Source organism: Apaloderma vittatum, unplaced genomic scaffold (genome assembly GCF_000703405.1).
Source record: "Apaloderma vittatum isolate BGI_N311 unplaced genomic scaffold, ASM70340v1 scaffold27534, whole genome shotgun sequence".
Lineage (NCBI taxonomy): Eukaryota > Metazoa > Chordata > Aves > Trogoniformes > Trogonidae > Apaloderma > Apaloderma vittatum.
In genome coordinates, this window is record NW_009713857.1 from 542 (window position 1) to 1,073 (window position 532).

Sequence of the window (532 nt, forward strand, 5' to 3'; positions counted from 1 at the left end):
CAGGGACTTGCTGCAGGGGGGATGCGACGGGCCAAGGAGAGGCTGCATGGCCCAGCCACTGTGCTCCAGCCCTGCCCTCCCCTACCTTAGTGACACTGATCTCCTCCAGGCTGATCACCTCGGTGCTACGGCTCAACCCACTGGCCATCCCCATCTTCAGGATTTTACCATCATCTGTGAAGGCAATGGGAGAAGGAGCTGTCAGGGCTGGGAGCCACCCGGTGTGCCATGCAAGCTGCCCTGCAGTGACAGCGTCCCCAGAACCGGAGCGAATTCCCACCTGTGCCAAGGAAGAGCATGTCATAGTGCCGGTTCTCCATCTCCAGCCTGTGAACCAGCAGCCGCCGCAGCCGGTAAGGTACGTTGACCCTCACCAGGATGGGCTGGCGGCCCTGTGGGTACACAGGATCCCACATCAGCTGGGCCTCGTCGGGGAAGTCCTTGGTGGACTGCAGGAGGGGGTCGTATGTCTCACTGGGGCACTGCATGGCAACACAGGGGGGCTGCATTAGGGGCAGGACAGCCCATCCCA

The 532-nt window shown here is 62.2% G+C and overlaps 1 protein-coding gene across 1 annotated transcript in view; it reads right to left on the bottom strand.

Annotated features, from left to right (window-relative positions):
- The window catches only part of LOC104273264 (semaphorin-3D-like), a gene marked incomplete at its 3' end in the record, with an annotated part of 10,570 nt that overhangs the window by 419 nt on the left and 9,619 nt on the right, over positions 1-532 (bottom strand). Inside the window, exons 12-13 of the mRNA XM_009868526.1 lie at positions 281-482; positions 86-174 (exon numbers count right to left, since the gene is read on the bottom strand). Coding sequence (XP_009866828.1) covers positions 86-174; positions 281-482 — 291 coding nt within the window. The remainder of the gene's footprint in view (positions 1-85; positions 175-280; positions 483-532) is intronic.